The sequence below is a fragment of the Castor canadensis genome, chromosome 11 (genome assembly GCF_047511655.1).
Source record: "Castor canadensis chromosome 11, mCasCan1.hap1v2, whole genome shotgun sequence".
Lineage (NCBI taxonomy): Eukaryota > Metazoa > Chordata > Mammalia > Rodentia > Castoridae > Castor > Castor canadensis.
The window spans coordinates 142,744,110-142,765,686 of NC_133396.1; the positions used below are offsets into that span (position 1 = coordinate 142,744,110).

At 40.7% G+C, this 21,577-nt stretch overlaps 1 protein-coding gene across 1 annotated transcript in view; it reads right to left on the reverse strand.

The window, feature by feature from the left end:
• Dnah14 (dynein axonemal heavy chain 14) overlaps positions 1-15,283 on the reverse strand; it is a 279,653-nt gene extending 264,370 nt beyond the window's left edge. Inside the window, exons 1-2 of the mRNA XM_074044804.1 lie at positions 11,967-15,283; positions 5,019-5,173 (exon numbers count right to left, since the gene is read on the reverse strand). Of these exons, the coding sequence (XP_073900905.1) occupies positions 5,019-5,173; positions 11,967-11,998 (187 nt within the window). The 5' untranslated portion in view covers positions 11,999-15,283. The remainder of the gene's footprint in view (positions 1-5,018; positions 5,174-11,966) is intronic.
• Between the last annotated feature and the right edge of the window lie 6,294 nt (positions 15,284-21,577).

Sequence of the window (21,577 nt, forward strand, 5' to 3'; positions counted from 1 at the left end):
AAACGAGATAAAGAAGGACATTCCATACTAATAAAAGGGGAAATAGACCAAAAGGAAATAATAATCATCAATCTGTACGCACCCAATGTCAACGCACCCAATTTCATCAAACATACCCTGAAAGACCTAAAAGCATATATAAACCCCAACACAGTGGTTGTGGGAGACTTTAACACTCCATTATCATCAATAGATAGGTCATCCAAACAAAAACTCAATAAAGAAATCCAAGATCTAAAATATGCAATAGATCAAGTGGACCTAGTAGATGTCTACAGAACATTTCATCCAACCTCTACACAATATACATTCTTCTCAGCAGCCCATGGAACCTTCTCCAAAATAGATCATATCCTAGGGAACAAAGCAAGCCTCAGCAAATATAAGAAAATAGAAATAATACCGTGCATACTATCTGACCACAATGCAGTAAAAGTAGAACTCAACAACAAAAGTAAAGACAAAAAACATGCAAACAGCTGGAAACTAAATAACTCATTACTTAATGAAGAATGGATCATCGATGCAATAAAAGAGGAAATTTAAAAGTTCCTGGAAGTCAATGAAAATGAAAACACAATCTACTGGAACCTATGGGACACAGCTAAGGCAGTCTTGAGAGGAAAGTTTATAGCCATGAGTGCATATATTAAAAAGATTGAAAGATCCCAAATCAATGACCTAATGATACATCTCAAACTCCTAGAAAAAACAAGAACAAGCAAATCCCAAAACAAATAGAAGGAGAGAAATAATAAAAATAAGAGCTGAAATCAATGAAATAGAAACCAAAAAAACCATACAAAGAATTAATGAAACAAAAAGTTGGTTCTTTGAAAAAATAAACAAGATCGATAGACCCCTGGCAAACCTGACTAAAATGAGGAGAGAAAAAACCCAAATTAGTAGAATTAGGAATGCAAAAGGGGAGATAACAACAAACACCATGGAAGTCCAGGAAATCATCAGAGACTACTTTGAGAACCTATATTCAAATAAATTTGAAAATCTAAAAGAAATGGACAGATTTCTAGATACATAGGATCATCTAAAACTGAACCAAGAGGAAATTAATCACCTGAATAGACCTATAACACAAAATGAAATTGAAGCAGCAATCAAGAGTCTCCCCAAAAAGAAAAGTCCAGGACCTGATGGATTCTCTGCTGAATTCTATCAGACCTTTAAAGAAGAACTGATACCAACCCTCCTTAAACTGTTCCATGAAATAGAAAGGGAAGGAAAACTGCCAAACACATTTTATGAAGCCAGTATTACACTTATCCCAAAACCAGGCAAAGACACCTCCAAAAAGGAGAACTATAGGCCAATCGCCTTAATGAACATTGATGCAAAAATCCTCAATAAAATAATGGCAAACCGAATTCAGCAACACATCAAAAAGATTATTCACCACGACCAAGTAGGCTTCATCCCAGAGATGCAGGGGTGGTTCAACATATGAAAATCAATAAACGTAATGAACCACATTAACAGAAGCAAAGACAAAAACCACTTGGTCATCTCAATAGATGCAGAAAAAGCCTTTGATAAGATCCAACATCATTTCATGATAAAAGCTCTAAGAAAACTAGGAATAGAAGGAAAGTTCCTCAACATTATAAAAGCTATATATGACAAACCTACAGCCAGCATTATACTTAATGGAGAAAAATTAAAACCATTCCCTCTAAAATCAGGAACCAGACAAGGATGCCCACTATCTCCACTCCTATTCAACATAGTACTGGAATTCCTAGCCAGAGCAATTAGGCAAGAAGAAGGAATAAAAGGAATACAAATAGGTAAAGAAACTGTCAAAATATCCCTGTTTGCAGACGACATGATCCTATACCTTAAAGACCCAAAAAACTCTACTCAGAAGCTTCTAGACATCATCAATAGCTATAGCAAGGTAGCAGGATATAAAATCAACATAGAAAAATCATTAGCATTTCTATACACTAACAATGAGCAAACGGAAAAAGAATGTATGAAAACAATTCCATTTACAATAGCCTCAAAAAAAATCAAATACCTAGGTGTAAACCTAACAAAAGATGTGAAAGACCTCTACAAGGAAAACTATACACTTCTGAAGAAAGAGATTGAGGAAGACTATACAAAGTGGAGAGATCTCCCATGCTCATGGATTGGTAGAATCAACATAGTAAAAATGTCGATACTCCCCAAAGTAATCTACATGTTTAATGCAATTCCCATCAAAATTCCAATGACATTCATTAAAGAGATTGAAAAATCTACTGTTAAATTTATATGGAAACACAAGAGGCCACGAATAGCCAAGGCAATACTCAGTCAAAAGAACAATGCAGGAGGTATCACAATACCTGACTTCAAACTATATTACAAAGCAACAACAATAAAAACAGCATGGTACTGGCACAAAAACAGACATGAAGACCAGTGGAACAGAATAGAGGATCCAGATATGAAGCCACACAACTATGAGCAACTTATCTTTGACAAAGGAACTAAAAATATACGATGGAGAAATAGCAGCCTCTTCAACAAAAACTGCTGGGAAAACTGGTTAGCAGTCTGCAAAAAACTGAAACTAGAGCCATGTATATCACCCTATACCAAGATTAACTCAAAATGGATCAAGGATCTTAATATCAGACCCCAAACTCTTAAGTTGATACAAGAAAGATTAGGAAATACTCTGGAGTTAGTAGGTATAGGTAAGAACTTTCTCAATGAAACCCCAGCAGCACAGCAACTAAGAGATAGCATAGATAAATGGGACCTCATAAAACTAAAAAGCTTCTGTTCATCAAAAGAAATGGTCTCTAAACTGAAGAGAACACCCACAGAGTGGGAGAAAATATTTGCCAATTATACATCAGACAAAGGACTGATAACCAGAATATACAGGGAACTTAAAAAACTAAATTCTCCCAAAACTAATGAACCAATAAAGAAATGGGCATGTGAACTAAATAGAACTTTCTCAAAAGTAGAAATTCAAATGGCCAGAAAACACATGAAAAAATGCTCACCATCTCTAGCAATAAAGGAAATGCAAATTAAAACCACGCTAAGATTCCACCTCACCCCTGTTAGAATAGCCATCATCAGCAACACCACCAACAACAGGTGTTGGCGAGGATGCGGGGAAAAAGGAACCCTCTTACACTGTTGGTGGGAATGTAGACTAGTACAACCACTCTGGAAAAAAATCTGGAGGCTACTCAAAAAGCTAAACATTGATCTACCATTTGAAACAGCAATACCACTCTTGGGGATATACCCAAAAGACTGTTACTCCAGAGGCACCTGCACACCCATGTTTATTGCGGCACTATTCACAATAGCCAAGTTACGGAAACAGCCAAGATGCCCCACTACTGACGAATGGATCAAGAAAATGTGGTATCTATACACAATGGAATTTTATGCAGCCATGAAGAAGAACGAAATGTTATCATTCGCTGGTAAATGGATGGAATTGGAGAACATCATTCTGAGTGAGGTTAGCCTGGCTCAAAAAACCAAAAATCGTATGTTCTCCCTCATATGTGGACATTAGATCAAGGGCAAACACAACAAGGGGATTGGACTATGAGCACATGATAAAAGCGAGAGCACACAAGGGAGGGGTGAGGATAGGTAAGACACCTAAAAAACTAGCTAGCATTTGTTGCCCTTAACGCAGAGAAACTAAAGCAGATACCTTAAAGCAACTGAGGCCAATAGGAAAAGGGGAACAGGTACTAGAGAAAAGGTTAGATCAAAAAGAATTAACCTAGAAGGTAACACCCACGCACAGGAAATCACTGTGAGTCAATGCCCTGTATAGCTATCCTTATCTCAACCAGCAAAACCCCTTGTTCCTTCCTATTATTGCTTATACTCTCTCTACAACAAAATTAGAGATAAGGGCAAAATAGTTTCTGCTGGGTATTGAGTGGGGGGAGCGGAAGGGGGCGGAGTGGGTGGTAAGGGAGGGGGCGGGGGCAGGGGGGAGAAATGAACCAAGCCTTGTATGCACATATCAATAATAAAAGAAAAATGAAAAAAAAAATAACCAGTGCAAAATGGGCTATACGTGTGCTCAAGCAGTAGAACAGACGCTTTGCAGCCCTGAGTTCAAGCCCCAGACACACACACACACACACACACACACACACACACACACACACACACACACACACACTGATCTATAGTGGTAACTGTTGGAAGGGAACACAGTCCTCAAGATGTTTCTGGATGGTTTTGTTTTGTTTAAGATGGTTACACAGGCAGCATGTTTGTGTGCTTAGAGAAAAGACTCAGCAGAAGGGAAAACATGAGAGAGAACAGCTTATGGCCTCCACGTTCCTGAGGAAATTCAGGAAGGAGCTCTAGCATGAAGAAGAGGCACAGTTAGCCATGAGACATGTGCTTCAAACGGGACTGGAAGCTTATAAAAACTGAGGATGTGGAAGAGCTGGACAAAAAAAAATGAAGTTCTGGTTTAAAAACTCAAAATACAGGAAATGGCAGATTTTGAGCAAGAGCAAAAGACTTGAACAATGAGGTATGTGGTAAAGAGATCGGGGCTCTGGCAAGGAGGGCAACAGAGGAGGTCACAACACAAAGAAAGCACTGGGGACTTGAGAAAATGGTGACCCACTCTTTAAAATATAGGTATGAAGTGTGAACTAGTATGGAGATGTCAGACATCCTTGTTTGTATTACTATTGGTATTCTTATCAGTATGTAGACTGTTCTTTCTAACAAGCAAACTTTGTATTTGGAGACATTGCTAACTGATACCGTGAATGAAATTAGTTAAGTATCAAACTTCACCTTTTTAAGTAGGCCCTAGCATTTCAATCTGTTTTATTTGCCTTCTTAATTTAATACTATGAAAACCCTTATTTCCATAAAAGAAAACATAAATCAAGGACTGGAGGAGTGGCTCAAGTGGTAGAGTGTCTGCCTAGCAAGTGTGAGGCCGAGTTCAAACCCCAGTACTGCCAAAAAAACCCCAACAACATAAATCAACATGCCTGGATAGTAATCTTGATAAATTTCTTCTGTTTTCTCTGACTTCAAGGGTACAGAGAATGTTTTATGCTTCAATGTTTCCTTTGGTGCTACTTCAGCTGGTTGATTCTCTGATGGCGAGACATCTTTGTATTTCGGCTCTTTGTATTTTAAAGGTCTAAGATGACAAAGAAAACAATTCTAAGATAATAAATGAATAATCATATCAATAGATATTGAGCGGTTAGCATGCGATCTAAATTATTTGTCATTGAAACAGATTAAATATTTAACTGGGCTGTGGTGGCTCATGCCTGTAATCCTAGCTGAGGAGGCAGAGATCAGGAAGATCCTGGAGCAAAGCCAGTCCCAGGCAAATAGTTCATGAGACCCTATCTTTAAAAAAAACCCATTGTAAAAAGCAGCTGGAAGACTGGCTCAAGTAGTAAGAGCACCTGCCTAGCAAGTGTGAAGCCCTGAGTTCATACCCTGGTGCTGGCAAAAAAAAAAAAAAAAAAAAAAAAAAGATTAAATATTTATTCCGTACTTTACAACATTTATCCTTTCAAGCAATGTTTTGATAGTCACTTTGAAAAGCAAATATGAAACATTTACATGTAAAGTCTAGTTACTGCTGAATAGGTCTAACGGATTTTAGCATAAAAAAAGAAATGTCAGACATGATCACTGAAAATTTAAAACTTGATTTCACTTTTGAAGATGGAGGAAAAACCCCAATTAAGGTAGTGACAGAAAAGTCACTGAAATTCCATACTTGTACACTGCCCTCCTTCATGAAATGAATAAACAAAAGCCCAACCTTTATCAGTCGTACTACCAAAATATTTTTGCCACACATTCCAACTGCCTACCTTGTAAATGTTGGAAAAAACTGTAAAGACAGAGTTCAGATCACTGGAACAACTGACTCATGCAGTGGACCATAATTTTACAAGGCAGAGGAAATATAGGGTTCTATAAAGCCTGAAATGTCCCTCCCGGGGGAAACGGACCTACTGACATATTAAACAAAGATACTAAGCACATTAATAAGAAGACAAACTTCTATTGAAGAGCAAATAAGCACAGCTTTTTGAACTTTTGTGAATAGCTTATCAGGTATTCTTAAATCCTTTCCCTTTGAGCACTTTGTGAGTTCCTATTTAGTTATAAGTATCTTAAAATGTTTCCTCTTCATTGAAATGTCTGTCCTGTTATTTACATACTTTGGATAGCAATCCTTTGTCATTTTATGTTTGGCTTGGACTTTTTCATTTTTTAATGTCTTAATACACAGAAGTTCTTTAATACAGTTTATCTATCTTTGTCTTTATGGTTTATGTTGCTTATGTCTTTAAGAAATCTTTGTTTACTTCATGGTGATGACAAAATTCTCCCACATGTCCCTAACACTTTTATTAAAGTTCGGCTTTTCACAAGTCTTTTCACACTTATGCTCCTAAACCTTTGTGTAAGATTCCACAGACAGACCCAATTCCCGCCCCAAAATATGAACATACAATTGTCAGAGCAGCATTTCTGAGCAGCCATCCTCTTCCTCACTAACTTGCAGCACCAAGTCTGTCCTTACTCAAAATGTATACAACTGTCCATTCTTGTATTCTGTATTTTTATTTGTCTACCCATTTCTCCATCATGCCACCTGAGTGTAGTTTTGTAGTAAGTTTTGAGAGTTACAGGTCAAGACTACCATATTTCCTCTTTCTTAATGAGTGCTTCACAAAATCTTGCTCTTTGTTTTTCTATGATTTTTGTTCTCCAACTTTATAATTTTCCCCTAAAACACTTTCAGAAGCAGTTTTTCTAAGCGCCTTGTTCTTTATTATTATAAGTGGTAGTTGTAATTTAATATTTTCGGTCTATTGTTGGACTATAAACTGCAACTCAGCTACGTTTACTGATATTAATCTAGCAGCTTTGCTAAACTCACTTATTAATCATAAAACGTTATTTCGTCCAGCTGAGTGCTGTGGTACATTCTATAATCCCAGTACTCAGGAAGCTGAGCCAGGAGGATCACAAGTTCAAGGCCAGTCTGGGTTACTTAGTAAGAAATTCTTTTGTCCTTTCTTTGTAGACAGTCATATCATCTGTGAACCAATATGGATTGTTTTTTCTCATTTTCCAAATGCTATAGCTTTTATTTTGTCTTTTTCCTTTTTCTTCTCGTTTTGTCTCATTGCCCGAGGCATATGATAACATGCTGAGAAGTGATAATAGCAACCATCCTTGTCATATTTCTGAATTTAAAAGGAATTCTTTTAACACTCCACCATTAAATATGGTACTTGCTTAGGTTTTTGGCAGATGCCCTTAAGTTGTTTCCTAAGAGCTTTTTTAAAAATCATTACAAGATATTAAATTTTATCATAGGCTTTTCTTCCTTTATTATTAGTGGCAATTAATATTGATAGATTTTCCAATGTAGAACTAACCTTGCATGTCTGGGGCAAAGCTGCTCAACTTGGACCTGATGCATCATCTTTTTACACAGTGTTGTAGTTAGTAGGTTAATATTTTGTTTAGGATTCTTTTTCTTTTAAGGCCATAAACAAAATGGATGTCAGAGGTTGTACAAATTGCCCTCATTAGATAAGGACTATTGTCTTTTGTCTGTTTTGTGGGAGTCATGTAAGAATGGAATGATCTACTTCTTGAATGTCAGTTACAACGCATCTTTAAAATTGTGTTCTCTGTGTGTGTGTGTGTGTGTGTGTGTGTGTGTGTGTATGTGTGCGTGTGTGAAGGTTGGGCAGTGGAGTGATTCATAGCTTCTACTTCAATAACTTAAGTGGTCAGAGACAGTTCATCTTGTCCATTTCTTTCCATTTTAACAATATTTTTTCTTAAAATTGTTACTTTTGTGTAAATTTTAACTTTATTGCCATGAAATAATTGAAAATTTAATGTTTCTATTGTGTTTTCCTCCCTTTCCACTCTATTACTGCTTACAGGACCACTGAATGGCATAGCACAGTGGCGCAAGATGGACACCACGCTCTACCTATTTAAGGGGACAGACTATGAATGGTCCTTCCCTGAAGTTGTGCAATAGCAGGACCTCAGTTTTTTTTTTTTAATTCTTGTACTGGGAGTACACTGTGACATTTACAAAAGTTCTTACAATATATCTTAGTTGAATTGACCCCCATTGTTTCTTTGTGATTTTTTTCTTTGATCTTGTCAACAGTTTGTTGGTTTTATTTCTCCTGTTGCTTTGGCTGATATGTATTTTATCTTTGTTTTGTTAATTTCTGGTATCTTCATCTCTTCATTTTTCTTTTGAGGTACTGGGGTTTGAACTTAGGGCCTTACACTTGCAAGGCAGGTGTTGAGCCATGCCCCATCCATCACATTTTGCTTTAACATTTCAGGTAGGGTCTTTTGCTTTTTGCGAGGGTTGGTCTGATCTGCAGTCCTACTTACACCTCCCACATAGCTAGTAATACAGGTATACAGGCATCATACCCAGCCTTCCCTAACTTTTTTAAGTGAATTGTTAGCTCATTAATTTTTCATCTTTTCTTCTTTAATATAGGGGTTAAAGACCATAAATTTCTAACACTGTATTAACTATATCACATAATTTTTAATGATGTGTGACACTGCTAATATAGTAGTTTTAGCAATTATTTTTTTGTATTCAGTTCTAACATTTTTAAAATTTCCTTTATGGATTACTCAGCAGTGTTTTAAAAAGATTATATTTCATTTCTAAATGTTACTGGGTTTTCTAATTAACCACTTGTTACTGAGCTCTAAAGAATTAAACAGTATGTGAACTATATTGATGTTTTGAAATTTTTTTGAAACAAATTTTTATGACTTTACATGCTCAAGTTTTATAATTGTTGCATGTAACCTCACAGAGGATCTGTATTCTGCAGTTGGGATGTGGTGTTCTGCCTGTTTCTCTCTCTTATCTGCTTTCAAACAAGTGTATTGATTTGGTTGTTCATATCTTCTATTATTACTAGCCTTTGTGCTTGATCTTTCAATTAGTGATAATAATTAAAACTTCCAACTATAAGACAGATTTGTCCATTTCTCTTTCAGCTTGTCTCCTTTGCCTCAGATAGGCCTATGTGAGTTTAGAGCAGTTAATCCACTGCACTGAGTATTCTTATCACAATATGGTGGCCTCATTTATTTCCACTACGCCTTCACTGTGCAGTCTCGATACTATATTTTCTTTTGATACCATAATAATGTATTTGTCTTATGTTTTCCATGTTTTAATTTTCATCTATTGGCATATACTTATGCTTCTCAAGATGTTTCCAGAATATGCATGTTAATTTTACCCAGTTTGACATTTTAAAAAGCTAGTCTATGTTTGTACTGTGATTAGAAACATGCTTTCAATTCACTCCTACCATTGTATTTTGCTCCCTATGTATCCTTTTCTTATCCTTTCTCTATTTTCTGTCTCTACCTTTTCATTTTTCTTTCTAGAAAATTTCCTCAACCCCTTCATTCTTTCTCTCTACTATTGTGCATTTAATCCCCAGAGCTACTTTTTGGCAGTACTGGGAGCTGAACTCAGGGCCTCACACTTGCTAGGCATGTCCTCTACTACTTGAGCCACACACTCTAGCCCCACCAAAAGATACTTTTTATTCTCCAAATGGCTCATAGTTTTTATTTTCCAAATGTCAACTGTCTCCCTCATCACGATGGTCAACTTTTCTTCTTTCTATATTATTTCCTCCAAGCTTCGAGTTGTTTGGGTTTTTAATCATGCCATAAACTTCTCTCAATGGTTCTCATGATCACGGGTTGTCTGCTTACATTTAAGAATCATTGCTAAAGTGGCATACAGACAGCTCTTCTCACTGTGGTGGAACTATCAACAGGTGAACTTCACTGTGGGATGATTTGAGCCTTAGTAGAGCTGCCCCCAATTGTCACTATCTAAAGATATTGCTTTTAGGCTGGCCGTTTTTTCCCAGAGAATAATGCTCTTACTATTCAGCTATGAGGTTTCCCAGAGTCTAGCAGAGGAAGACACCTAATGGTCTCCTGATACGAATATAGCATTCAACCCCCAGCTGTGCTTGGTGCTCCCACATCCTGACCTCATTTTAATTTGCCTAGATTGTCAGCTTCTAGCTGCCCAATGGATTGGAGGAAGAAGCAGTCTCTTGGCTGTGGGATGTGCGAAAGAAATTATGGTTTCCAACTGCTTTTTGCAGACTTTCAGCTTTCTGATTTCAATCCTACATGCACACTTCCAGAGGTTCCTGGGACTATGTGGACTAGGGAGGGTTAAGAGATGAGTTGGCCTGCTTCTGGTCCTATTTTCCCCACTGTCATCTTAGGGTTTCACTTTCTGCTCTGCTAAGTCAAAAATCACTTCTCCATTTGTCTTCAAGTTTCCAGAATTTTGATGCCTTTCTTATTCCCTGTGAGCTTTTTCTTTTTTAATCCTTGCCATCATTTCAGCGAGAGTTCAGGAAAGGGATAGTTTCAACTCACCATATGTAAACACAAGTGAACTTGTAATGTTTCCACATATTTTTTTCTTTCCTTCTAGAACTTGTATTTTATGAGTGCTGATACTTTAATTTGATTGTCCTCAGCTCATAACTCCTCTCACATTCTCTCCAGGTACTTTTCTTTCTTCTTTATTACCTTACAGTTTACTCACTTATTCTTCACCTTAGTCTATTCTATTATCCAACCCATCATCTTAGAGTGGCTTTTTTTAAACTATAATATTTTTCACACTCAGTACTTCCGGTTGGGTTTTATAACTCAGTTTCTGTTTTAAAATGGTGCTTTCTCTTATTTCTTGAGGGTATTTATTGTGCTTCATTTAAATTCTCACTTCCTTCCAATCCTTTATTTCTGCTTCATTTGGTATAAGCTGAAATATAAGAGAGTAGTGAGTAAATCCCAGAAGTAGCTCAGTCACAAGGCAGAATCCTAGGAAAGTCCATGAACTTGGCTTCAAGACCTCTCTAGAAGGAACAGTGGGGTGTGCAGGGCCAAGCTGAGGGACGCTGGAGTCTGTTCAAGAGGCAGTAAGAGTCCAAAGTCCCTCTTTGTCTCTCCTCCCATCCCAGAAAGCTATCCTTTCATTTCCCTGTGAGCCCATCTTCAAATGGGGTTATCAGCAATGTGGCCACTGAGGTGTAAGGGCTGTTGTCTAAGAGTTCCATGTTGTAAAGAAATGGAAATGGGGAATACAAGTCTCAGGACTAAGTCTTCTGGCTGCCCATCTGAGGTGCAAATCTGACCATGACCCTGCCCCATGAGCTGCTGCCCCTCCTTCCAACTACCCACCAACACACACACACACAGAGAGAGAGAGAGAGAGAGAGAGAGAGTCAGTCTTATGGGGAAGGTGACTGCTCACACCTGCAGTTACAGTCCCACCTTGGGCCCACACTGAGTGCTGAGGTGTCAATCTCTCTGTGTCCTCTGATTGATAAGGCAGGTCATGCTGTTTTTGTGGACTTCCATAGATACAGAGCAGATGCCAATCCACCCAGGGGATGTGGAAACAAACAAGAGAGCACATGGAAATTCCCAACCTTTTATCCATGGGCTCTGTCTGCCATAGTCTGTACCTAGAACTAATCACACCTTTCACTTTCTCAGAATTTCTGTTATTGGTTAATATCTCATAGTCCTCAACTTCCCTCTCACTTTTTTGACATATCCACCATTGGTCTGCCTCTCTTGTCAGGAACCATTCCCCAGGAAACAAAGGTTTTCTAAAGTCCAGAACCTTCAACCAATCACCACACTACATTTTAAGTTTTTCACTTAATGGCTTATTAATAGCCATATGCCACTGAAGTCTTACTTAAAAAAAACAAATCTCTTTTTATTATTATTTGTGGAACTGGGGTTTGAGCTCAGAACCTTGAGTTTGCTGGGCAAGTGCTGTACCACTAGAACCATGCCCCCTACCCCTTCATTTTATTATATTTTATTTTTACCTTGGTTTCGTGTTGGCTTCCTCCTTGTCCATCTCTTGATTTCCAGTTGTCAAGTCAATGGGTATAAATGTTTAACTTTCTTCTGAAGCTATGAAATAACTAGCTATAAAAATATATTTAAATTATTTTCTTTAACATAAAAGACAGTTTGACTACTGGTATTTGAATCTGTATATATAGTTCCTAACTTCTCAGGAGGCTTAGCATAATACCCAATTACTACAAGCATTTTTTTGTATATAGTATTATTTCCAGACTATTCACTAAGCAATCTCTATATTAACTAACTTCCTCTCGAAGGCAATTTTTTCTTCTTGCATTGATGAGTTTATATACATACAATTTTAGTTCACATCAAATTCCATACTAAATATTATGATATGTTTTAGGATCACTTCCTCAGGAAAAGCCAAAAAGAGATAAGGGAAGTCAACGGAACTAGTCACTCAAGCTGCTGAATTACATCATTCACCAATCACCTGAAGGCCACATCCATACACTACCAGACTCCTCAGACAGAACAGAACAAAAAGAAGTGGATTTTGAAATATGAAAAAGGAATTCCTGGGGCTGAGAGCATACGTAGCTCAATGGTTGAACAGGTGTTTAGCTTACACAAGGCACTGAGTTTAATTTAGCAAGCGCACGCACACACATACACAAAAGAAGAAAGAGGAAAAGAAAGAAAATGGGAATCTCTTTCTCATCTTTCTCATCACTGAGGAAAATTTAACATGATACAGAAAATAATGACGACACAGTGTAACTAAAGAAGTTAAGCCAAAAATTTAAGCCTAGAATCAATGTAAGACAGAAAAAGCTTTAGCTACCAAGTGAATAAATGAATATGCTTTGGACAAATCAAGTAAAGGAGAATGAAAAAAACAGGGCAAGAATAATCCTTCTGGAATAGAAATGCTGAAGACCCTACATCAGGTGAGGTGACAAGAACAGTGTCAATGTGGGACAGTCTCTGATGAGACCTGAAGAGTCCCAAAAATAAGAGGATCATTCTCTGCAGCCACAAACTGAAGGGTGCAACATTGGGGATCACATTTTCACATTAGATGAAGAAACAGAGCCTAAGAGAGGCTCTGGATTAAAAAAATATTTCTCTAGACTCAAACACATTCTAAATTTGCAGTAGAGCAGAATTGTAGCCTTTTCTGAAATAAACCAAAGAATAACAAAAGAGTAAATATTTTTGGCTTTGTGGGCCAAAACACAAAACTAAGGTTTTCACTTTGGTACTCATATAAGAGAAAATGGACTGGAGGTATGGCTTTAGAGGTACAGTGCTTGCTTTACAAGTGTAAAGCTCTGAGTTCAAACCCCAGTGCCACACAAAAAAAGAGAGAAAATCTATTTCCACATATATTTTTTTGAACTTCAATAAATGAAGTTCAATAAAACAAAATATAGATTTTGTGATACAAACCTGCTAATGACACAAAAGGAACTGTTTTAGAGGAATTAACAATTCACTTAACCAGAGTTCAAAGTTAGTGATTATACTTATAAAATGGGCTGCAAATGCTCTTGGTTTGTAGACCATATGAACATAGGTGCAGGCCAGATTTGGCCTGTGGACCATATTTGCCAATCCCTTCAGAAAGGTACATGCTTGGTAATTACCAAGGGAAACCTTGGTAATAAACGAAAGAATAGTAAGAGCACTAGCTAATTTAAATACAGAACTCAGTCAACTATGGAACTTATGATGACAGAATAGATCCCTCCCTACTTCTACACTTTTATTTAGATAGCCAGTATAAACACTTACAAAATCAAGATGAGGAGAAAGGGAGCTAGATGGAATGTAGGAAGAGTGCTCTGATTTCCTCATCTTTTATAGACAGAGGCTAATAGACACTGTTGAAAGCTGCTAAATAAAATAACAGAAATTAAGTCCATTATTAAAGAGTTGGGAATGTAGCACAGTGGTAGAGCGCTTCCTTAGCATGTACAAGGCCCTGGGTTCCATCCTCAGCACTGCCAACCACCCCCCCCACACACATACACACACACATGCACACACACAGTTAACAAGTATAAAGGCACCTATAAACATAACCATAATTACACTATAAACAATGAAAGTTTGGGAGTAGAAAGCATTAGATAAAGTATAAATGTATGAATTATATTCTATTTTCCTCATTTTATAATGGGGAGTCAATATATACTAAAATGTATACATCACAAAATAAAGGTTGAAAAATGTTACAAATCTTGAACTGAAATAATGCATGAAGCAAACAAACTTTACACAAAGGATCTGAAACACTGAACAAAGCTGAAAACAAAGGATAATTGTTATTGACTTGCATAGGTTGCCTATGCAATATTCACTCTCCCATCCCTTATATCTACTTTATTCAAGTAGATCTCAACAAAGTATCAAGAAAACATAGAGATGGAAAAAATGGAAGACAAGTTAAATCGTTTAGAGGCTAAGTCTTATATAAAACAAGTCAGGAGTTTGGAAGAAAAGAGAAAGTGAGGAATACAAGGATTGAGAATTTCTTAAACACTAGTTATATCCTATTTAAAAGATAAATCTCTAAAACAAAAGCATACAAAAAGGATGCAAGTAAAGGAACGGGGAAGATATGCAGGCAAAATAAAAATATCATAGCTATCTTCACAATAGAAAAATGGATATTAAAACAGTCACTAGACATAATGAATAAAGGAAAATAAAACAATTCTGAACTTGCACCTAACAGCAGAGCTTCAAAATATATAATCAAGCCAATCTCTCCTTTAAAAAGAAAAAACAAAAAACCCAGAAACCACCCCCCTAAAAAGAGAACCAACAACTCCATTTTAAAATTTGACTTGATACGCACAACTCGAGAAGTGGAGAATCCATGTATTTTTAAGCACAAACGATAGTTTGAAAATTACCCACCTACCTAACCATAAGGCAAGTCTTAACAAATTTCAAATGTCTTACTCTAATATCTTCCAAATTCTCTGACCACAGCGCAATTTGATTTTCAAGAAATAAGGGCATTCATGGCGGGGGGCGGGGGGGAGGGGAAGTGGTTGGTTTCTAAGCGTCCTTCCTCCAAACATGAGAACCTGCAGCCGCTCAAGACCCTCGAGCCCCTCGCCTAAAACGCCCCAGTATTTCACAGCACTCCCGCCCCCGGGGTCCTCCCGCAGTCAAACCACCTCTAGATCACGTGACTCCAACCTCTACATCACGTGACTCCAAGAGCTGCTGTGTTTGACAAGCAAACAGTCCGCGCGTGCGCAGCTCAGACACAGCGTTTTAACTTCAGCCTGCAGCGCCCGCAGACACCTGGAGCGCCCAGGTACCCACGCATTCCCGTGATCCAACACGGTCACATGCGTGATCGTGGATCCACGCAGCCCGCCCGTGGACGCGGAGACCGCGCACTCAACCAACCCGGGGATGGCAATGTCACAGAAACGCCAGCCGCTGTGGTGGCCCGCCTGTGACCCCGGAAAAAGGAGGATCGCGGATTCGAGGCCAGCCTGGGCTCCATGGCGAGACCCCCCCCGTCCCACCCCCCAAAGAAAAGGAAACACCAGAATGTTCCAGAAACCCACAGGGCGCGCCACGCGAGTCCCGAGAACCAGGCGCCCAGCCCGCTGCCCTCCCTGTCCGCAGTGGGCCTGCGGGACACGAGATTTGGGGGGGCGGGGACCCCGGGACGCGCAGAGCACCGCAGGGGGCGCGGGTCACAGGCGACCTGCGCGTCGCATTCCGGGCAGGGCCGTGCGACAGGTGCAGCCCACTCGCTATGGCCGAGGGCCACCTGTGGGAGCTCAGCGGCCTAGGAACGGAGGGCGGGCGACGCGACGGGGCGACCCTGCTGAGGAGAGCCCGGCCCGCCCGGCACTAGAGGCGGAGGGCGCCCCCTTACCGCCGTGCTGTGGCGGCGGCTGACTTCCCTTCCTCTCAGGCCGCAGCCGCCTCTCTCTAACCGTCCGAGCCCACCCCGCACGCGGCCTCCTAGCTCGCCTCCCGCCAGGCCGTGGGATGGGCGGGGCCTCGAAGACCGGGGGGCGGGGCCGGGGGCGCTGTGCCTTGGGGGGAGGGCCCAGGGCGTGGCTGTGGGCGGGGCCCAGGGCGTGGGGCCCAGGGCGTGGCTGTGGGCGGGGCCCAGGGCGTGGGGCCCAGGGCGTGGCTGTGGGCGGGGGCTCAGGGCGTGACTGCGGAGGCGGGGCTCCGGGCGGGGCTGTGGGGGCGGGGCCCAGGGCGTGGGGCCCTGGGCGTGGCTGTGGGCGGGGCCCAGGGCGTGACTGCTGGGTGGGCGGGGGGAGAGGAAGGAACAGGGCCTCAGGGTTTGGGCCTCAGGGCTGCGCAGTGGGCGGGGCCCCGGGGCGGGGCTGAGGGGGCGGGGCCTCAGGGTTTGGGCTGTTTGGGCAGAGTTTCAAGGATGGGGCTGCGAGTCTGGGGTGTGGGCAGGGCCTCCTGAGGCCTTGTGGGGGAAGCTGGTGAGCTGGAGGAGGGGTAGGAGCCAGTCTGCAGGTGACACCGCAGCCATGAAGGGCATTGTGACCATGCCAGGAGCCACTGGATTTGGCCCACAGTGTGCGTTAAAGGCAGGTGCGATGTACTGTGCAGGTCTAAGACCTGGCCTGACAAACCCCGCCTTCCTGCGAGGGGCCCAAGGCAGGAGGTGCAGAGCAGTGGACTCGGGATCTTTGAAAGAATTGATTTACATTTTAAGATTTCACAATCTGTGGACATTTATTATCTTTTAATAACCTCAGTTAATAATAAAAGTTTATGTATATGCAATAAAATGGGTCTAAGAGGTACAGGAATTCCAAGATAATTACATGTGTTGTGAAGACACTCTGTTTCCTTTTAGGTGTCATAAAAATTTGATAAATGAATGCCCTACATTTCACTCACTCGCTAGCTATTTATTGAGCACTAACTGTGTGCCAGGAATGGGCTAGGCACACAGAACATACGGGTCCCTTTCTTCATATTTGTGGTGCGGGTCACCCACCACAAATACAGAGATTTGTTGGGGTCTATTATATCGTTGAAAATGAGTCAGCTTTTCATTGTTAATATTAATGAGTACATGATCGATTAGCGTATCAGAGTAACATTTAGTATGAATTTAAAGCTGTTTGGTAAGAGCACCTAGGTGTGGAGGTGAGAAAAATCACCTTAAAAGGGAAAAACAGTTTGGATAACATTACCTTATATGGTAATAATCATCTCTATTTAAATAAAATGAGCAGAACAGCTGAGTCTTATCTTAATAAAATATGGGTGGACAAATTGCCTAAAACAAGATGAGCAGAAAAGACACTATGAGGAGCTGTCCTGAGGCTGCCTCTCCTCCAGTCTTTCTGTCTCAGCAGGTAATTGTTTAGGCCAGAGTCATGAGGAGTCCACCTTAACACGTTACTCTTCCTTACCCCCCTCCCCCATTCAATCAATTACCAACTCGGAGGGTTCTGCCACTTTGCCCCATCTTTACTCTTTCTGCTGTAGGCAAAACAATGGTCTCCAAGCTAAGTTACAGAATTTTTGGGGGGAGCAGAATTTCAGGAGTGGGAGGGCTCTGATATTTTAAAAGAATTCAACCATGGACCCAGATCTTCTATATACTCTTGACTAATAGCATGAAGATTGCTGTTTCTAAGCCTCCTTGCAAAATCTCCCCTCTACCCACTTTACAAGAAGACCTGCTCACCCACCTGGAATCCATGGTGGGGTGGGGCTATGCCCAGCTGGGAAGACCTCCTGGTGTAAGGAACTGCTGAATAAAGACCACACCATATGAGGAAAAGAAAGATTTATTAGGGGCCAGACCGCAGAGCTGTCCCTTGGGTTCAGGGAGCAGCAGCCTGGCTGGAATGGGTAGTGGGCTTTATAGGAGGGGCCAAGCCATGGGGGAGGGAGAGAATCTCTGGTCTCCGATTATCTGTGATCACCAGATGGAACAGGTCGACATGCCCAACTAGTTGAGAAACTGAAAGTTCCTGAGATTTTGTAAGCAGGGGAACAAGCAGGGAAGTTTGGCAAGCCATCATAAATCAGGGGGTCTGGTTATGGTGTTAGCCTTGGGACCTTCCGCCCACCCCAAGAATGCCAGGGACCTAACACCCGGGACACCAAACAAAGAGCCAATGCCAAAGTATCATGGAGGAGGAGAAGCTTTTTTAATAATTAAAGTATCTGTAAAAACATTGTAGGCATCCCTTCTTTGTCTTTATTTGTTTAAATAAAGAACCAGGCTAGAAAGGGTGGAGTTTGGATGTTCTGGAATAAATGTACAATAAGGCAACAGAACAGATGAGGACTTTCTATTCATGAGCTCAGCTTGTCCACACCCAGCCAGCCACGTGTCAAAGACACTCTCTTAATGGAGTGTCTAATGAATAAAGCTCAAAGAGGAACAATGAGAAATGCCAATCACTAAATAGGGCTTTTCCCATGAATTAAAATGTAAACAATACTTTCCAGCTCTTCATAATGTTACCAGAAAGCTGGTCCCCTGGCCTCAATGCCAGTTCACAAATAACAAGACCAGAGTTTTTGAGGAAAAAGAAATAATCTTTATTATTCATCAGATGAAGAGGAGGACAGGGAGAGTCAACCCCTCAAAGCTCTGTTATCCCACTTCTCAGAGAAAATGACCACTTTTTAAAGGGATGTTGAGGGCTCCGTGTGAGTGTGTGACTGCTGGCCTTGGTTCTCCAAGTGTCCAGAGCTGTGTGTCTTGGCTGACAGGTTTAATTCTCTGGTGGTCAGAGAGAGAGAAGGAGTAGAAGATGGCTTCGTTTAAATGAAGAGTAAAGGGAGTTAACCTTGGGCTCTCCGGCATGTAGAAAAAGAGGGGAAAAAATTTCAGTTCGATTAACAAGCAGAGTAAACTGGCCAGCATGCAAGCAGGCTGCACCAAAGGTTTTTCCCTTTCCCCACTGTCAATTTATTCCTTCCACTTGTCTGGAAGAAGCGTTGAAATCATCTAAGCTTTCTGCCTTTCGTTACGTTATGGGTTAAGTAAAGAGTCAGTAATTTTCAGCAAAAGCAGCTTTTAAGCTCCTGGTACAATAATACCCATTCCTACCGATTTCATTAGGTAGAAATAAAAGTACCTTCGAACAGTGAAGATATAGTGCTTAATGATACCAATTCATTGAAATGTAACCAGAATGTTGTCGAGGCCACCAGATTCTTCAAAACACTCTAGCTTTTCTCTGCTTTCTGGCATCCATGATGTGAAATGCTCTGCTCTACCATGTTCTCACCACCATGATGGACTGTACCCCTGAGCCAAAATGAATCCTTCCCCCTTCAAGTGTTTCTGTTGGGTATTTGGTTGCAGTACACAGAAAATTGGTACCAAAGATGCAGGGTTGTAACTGTGACTGGACCTGACCACATGGGTCACAGGCCTTTGAAACTGGTTTCTGGGAAGAATTTGGAAGAGTTTGGAGACAGACTAGAAGAGTTTTAAATACTATAAGCAAAGAGCGGAGTGGGCATTTCTGGAGGGAACTCAGAAGACCAGAAGGCCAACAGAAACAGACAGTAAAGGCAGGCTCATGAGGTTTTAGATGACAGCTAGGACTCTATTGGGAATTGGACTAGAAGTCATTCATGTTACATTGTGATGAAGAGTTTTTCTGCATTTTGTCTGTATCTTGAGAGGATGTGAGGCTGAATTTAAAACACTGGACTAATTAATTTGGTGGAGGACCAAATTCAGGACAAGCAAAACATCAGACTGTGGATGGATGCCTGCTTTTAGCCAGGTTTACAATGAGAACTGGAAGAAGAAAGCTGAGCAAAAGGATTTGAAAAACATGCAGTCTGGCCAGAAAAAGAGCAAGTGAAGTTGTGGCTAAGGAAGATGAGGTTGTTAAAGAGATCAGTGTTAGGAAAAACACCACTCGCAAAAAAAGCTCATGAGAAAAGTCTCACGTCCAAGAGCAAGGTTTAATGACAGGCTCGAGCTGTCAGGCTGGCCAGGGAAAAATGGCGCAGCACTGACCGTGGGCTAGGCGTGGCTTTTATAGAAGAGGGAGCTTGAGGAAGTTAGCGTGTGCACGGGAGTCTCCATTAGGGGAGGAGCTGTCTTAGAGCATGGGAATTTCTGTTAAGGGTGCAGCTGCTGTTGGGGTTGAGGTTGCCCGGAGGAGGCTCCATTTCTCAAGAAGTGAGGCCTGAGGATAAAATGGCCACCAGTTCACAAAATGGTGACATTGTTACTCTATTATTCCCCCATTTTTTCTTTAATAGTGATGAGGTTAGGGGCTGAGGATTGGGAATTGGGACAAAGTGTCAGCCTCTTAGCTGCTTCCTGCTGGCAGGGGGCATTGTATGGGGCAGGGTCCTCAGACTCCTGTGGCGTCCTGGTAGGGCCCCCACAGCAGTCCTCTGGACGGTTTTGGAGAGGTTGATGTCCCTGGAAGTACAACTGGTTAAACTTTTGATTAGCAAGAGCAGACGTGCGGTCTAAGAGAAATCTTTGTACTGTTTTTATGACACAAGGGAGGAAGCTTAAGAATGGGAGAGCAAGAAACATAGGCATTAGGACAGGCATTGGCCAGGAGAACCACTGTGAAATGTTCCCTAGAGGATTCCAAGAGCCCTCCAACTCTCTTCTCCATTTTTCTAACTGTTACTTGAGAGGTGCTGCCACTGGGGGATACTGTTGAGCTTGACAGCAGCAGGTGTCATGAGAATGACCAGATGAGGGCTGTTCCATCAAAGTCCCAATGGAGAGGGTCAAAGATCCTTTAAGAGAACAAGATCCCTTGGTTTAACAGAAATTGTTATAGGGTGGGGCGGGATCTGGTCTGCATGCTCTCTGAGAAGTTCCCTGAGAAGGTTAAGATAAGGTAGATAGTCAGCCAGAGGAGCAGGGTCTGTTGGAGACAAGTTTCTTAAGAGAAATGGGCAGCCATACATTATTTAGAGCATTTGTTATGTAAGACCCAAATAGAAATATTAGAAGGAGCATAAAAAATTGTCTGCTAAGGGCTGCATATCTAGGGATCCAGATTCTGCAAAATCCTGCAACTCCCAAGAAAGCTCTAAGCTGCTTTGTGGTATGGGGGAGTGGGAAATGGAGGATTTTGTTGATTCCCTCATGACTCAGGGAGTGAGTCTGTCCCTTTAAGACCACACCTAGGTAGGTGACCTGTGGGAGGCAGGGGCTGACTGTCAGGATTTAGGTTAAATGTAACATTCTTGGATAAAAGAGAGCTTTAGCTCATTATTTTATATAAATTTACATTTTTAACTTTGTAAATGTTTCTTCCATATTTAGATAAAGTACAGACACAACACTGTTACAAGGTGGTCATTTGAGACTCCTGAACAAATATGTAAATGAACTCTGATTTAGTAATACTTAAAGCTTGACAAGATCAGCAGAAAACACAAATAATTTCTTTGATAAAATCTTTCCCTATAACAGGTTTTTGTAGATGTTACTCAGAGAAGAACAATATTAAGATAACCTTGTGATTTTATAGACATAGAGAATTTGATTTTAGCTTGACATGACCCTAAAAATCTTTTAGGCAACTCTTAGATTATTGTCAACTTTAACTTTATCACACACTGAAACTTTTTAGTATACATTTTTAAAACT